The 2,892-nt window shown below is 68.5% G+C and overlaps 1 protein-coding gene across 1 annotated transcript; it reads right to left on the bottom strand.

The window, feature by feature from the left end:
• Positions 1-1,109: 1,109 nt before the first annotated feature.
• On the bottom strand, positions 1,110-2,721 carry MNEG_10460 (hypothetical protein; the record flags this gene model as incomplete). Its single annotated transcript, XM_014041065.1, has 2 exons — positions 1,110-2,331; positions 2,624-2,721. The coding sequence occupies 2 exons, from the start codon at positions 2,719-2,721 to the stop codon at positions 1,110-1,112; spliced, it is 1,320 nt and encodes a 439-aa protein (XP_013896519.1).
• Between the last annotated feature and the right edge of the window lie 171 nt (positions 2,722-2,892).

The raw sequence follows: 2,892 nt of genomic DNA, 5'->3' as shown, positions 1-2,892 counted from the left end.
GGCCACGGCTGCTGTAACCGCCGCGCCAGCAGGCGCTGCGGCGGCGGCGCATGCGGGCAGCCGGGGGGGCGGTGACGGGCAGGGCCGGCAGCGCCGCGGCGCATCCAGGGGCCGCGGCCGCAGCAAGGAGCGCCCTGTGGCCGGCAGGAGCAGGAGCAGGAGCAGGAGCACGGGCGGCAGCGATAGCAGCCGGTCTCCAGAGGGGCGCGGCGGCGACACGCGCAGGCGCGGCCCCAGCCGCAGCCGCAGCCGCGAGCGCGATCGCGACCGCGCGCGAGGGGCCGCCGGCGGCGGTGGCGGGCGCGAGGAGGAGCGGAGAAGCAGGCGCAGGAGCCGCAGCCGCGGCGGGGGCCGAGAGGACGACAGGGGCCGCCACAAGAGCAGGCACAAAAGCAGGGGCGACGCCGCCTGCAGCCGCAGCCGGAGCCGAGATCGCTCGCACCACCACGCGCGCCGCCGCCGGCGCAGCCGCTCGCCCGGCGACAGCGCACCCGCCAAGTTGCGCCGGTGACTGCACCGCTGCTCGTCGTGTCAGGAGCCCCCTTGAGCTCTGCATTGACTTGTTCAGCGCAGCCACCTGCTTACTACCTAACGGGGTTCGCATCTTTGCGGCAGGTGCTGCGGCGCACCTGCAACTTGGCGCCCTGCCGCGCCGACAGCGAGGTACTGCCCCTGTAAACAGCCTCGATCCACCCTGCACCAGTGCACCTGCCCTCCCATGACGGCCTGTCGAGTGACTTTTGAAACGACGCGCTCACAGCTGTCTTGATTGCAAGCACTGGGGAATCGCGCACTGTAGCGGCACGGTGGCAGCACGGTGGCAGCACTGTGGCATCAGTTTGGAAGCAAGTGCATCACAAATGCAGCCAGCAGGCTTGCCATCGCGTTACTCCTGGCAGCAGACACGTACGAAGCAGTTACATGCATCAGCACGTAAGGCGTGTGTGAAGGAGAACAGATGGAAAATGCGCCATCCTGCGTCACTTACTCACAACAGCAGCGCACAAGCGCACACAGACACGCGTCAAACTGGCATATCCACAATGCACAATCGCATTGCCGGGGCAACCAAATACACGCCCCTTGGAGCGGCAAAACCGTGCACCTGCTCAAGTCCCCTGCCCAAGCGCCTGCACGGCGCCTGCCCCCGGTCCCGCCACGGCCCCCTGCTCGCCCTGCTGCGCGCCCGCGCCGACGTGCGCGGTCCCGGGCTGCGTGCCCAGCGGCGCCAGCGTGAAGCCGCCCGCCGCCATCAAGTCGGACAGGCCCGGGAGCATCCCCGCGTGCAGCAGCGGCAGCGGCAGCGGCAGCGGGAACATCCCTGGCCGCATCGGCAGCGCCTGCCCCTGCGGCAGCTGCTGCACCCCCTGCCCGTGCGCGTTTGGCAAGAGGAACGGCAGCCCTGCCATCGGCAGCAGCGCCGGCGCCGCCGGCTGCTCGCCGCCGCCCGCGGCGTCACCAGACGCGGGTGCCTCGCCCTGGGGCGAGGCGAGCCCTGGCTGCTGCTCCTGCTGCTGCTGCTGCTGCTGCTGCTGCTGCTGCTGCTGCTGCTGCTGCTGCTGCTGTTGTTGCTGCTGCTGCTGCTGCTGCTCGGTGATCTTTTTCTTCGTGATCCCCATGACGCGCTGCAGGATGGAATGAAACTCTGAGAGCACCGCCAACTCCTGCGCCGCGTACCGGTCGCTCACAGGCTGCTGGTGCTGCTGGTGCTGCTGTTGGTGCTGTTGCTGCTGCGGCTGCTGCTGCAAGGGAGATGGTGATGGCAGCAGGGGCCAGGGCCGCACCTGTCCCGGAGGAACCAGCGGCGGCAGCTGGTCCGTTGCGCCCTGCGACGCGCTGGCGGCCTGCACTGCGGCCTGCGCGGCCGCTAGTGCCGCGTGGATATCCAGGGCATGCTGCTGCTCCTCCTGCTCTTGCTGCTGCTCCTCGGAGAGTACCGACGCTCCGCCGCCATTGAGCAACTGCTCGTCCTTCACACCAGCGTCCCTGCTGCCAAAGCCGCCGCCTTGATCCAACTCCATCGCTGACGCTTGCTGCTCTGCGCCTCCGTCGTCAGACTGCGGCTGCTGCTGCTGCTGCTGCTGCTGCTGCTGCTGCTGGGATTGCTGTTCCTGGTGCCGCTGCTGCTGTTCCTGGAGCTGCTGTTCCTGCTGCTGCTGCTGCTCCTGCTGCTGCTCGTGCAGCTGCTCCTGCTGCTGTTCCTGCTGGCCGTTTGCGGACGCGGCGTCATGGCGCTGGCCCTCCTCTTTTGCGATGATGACCAGCAGGCTGCAGAGGCCGTCGACGAACTCGTCCTTCAGCACCTCCCCAAGAACATCGTAGGTGGCACTCCTTTGGGGAGTGCGGGGCGTGAGGCAGGGAGGGAGAGTGCATGTGTGTGCGTGTGTGTGTGTGTGTGTGTGTGTGTGTGTGGTGTGTGTGTGTGTGTGTGTGTGTGTGTGCCTTGGCCTTCACATTCGTGCGCGCACGCATGTGCAAGTAACTGTGTGTATGCATGAGTGTGCGTGTGTGTGATGCGTGTGTCTGTGTGTGAGCAAGCGTGCGTTTGGCGGCGGGGAGATTCTGGGGAGGCAATCATGCAGCAAACCTAAGACCACAAGGATGTTGTGGCAAGTGTCCCCACCTGGCCACCGGCTGCGACGCGGCCCGGGCAAGCATCAGGCCAGGCAGCGGCTGCGTCAGCTGCAGCTGCTGCATTGGCGGCATCCCTCCGCCGGCCATCGCCGCGGCCGCGGCTGCGACAGAGGGCATCAGCACCGGCAGCGGGCCCCCCGCCCCCGACGCGCCCAGCGGCATGAGCAAGGGCACCGCGCCGGCGAGCGGCAGCGCCCCCGCCGGCGACGGCTGCGGACTCGCCAGAGCGCGCGCCCGTTTGGTCGCTGGGTGCCGGCC

Source organism: Monoraphidium neglectum (assembly GCF_000611645.1).
Source record: "Monoraphidium neglectum strain SAG 48.87 unplaced genomic scaffold scaffold02324, whole genome shotgun sequence".
Lineage (NCBI taxonomy): Eukaryota > Viridiplantae > Chlorophyta > Chlorophyceae > Sphaeropleales > Selenastraceae > Monoraphidium > Monoraphidium neglectum.
Note: the sequence above shows the minus strand (reverse complement) of the source record. Positions and strands in the feature narration are given on the sequence as shown.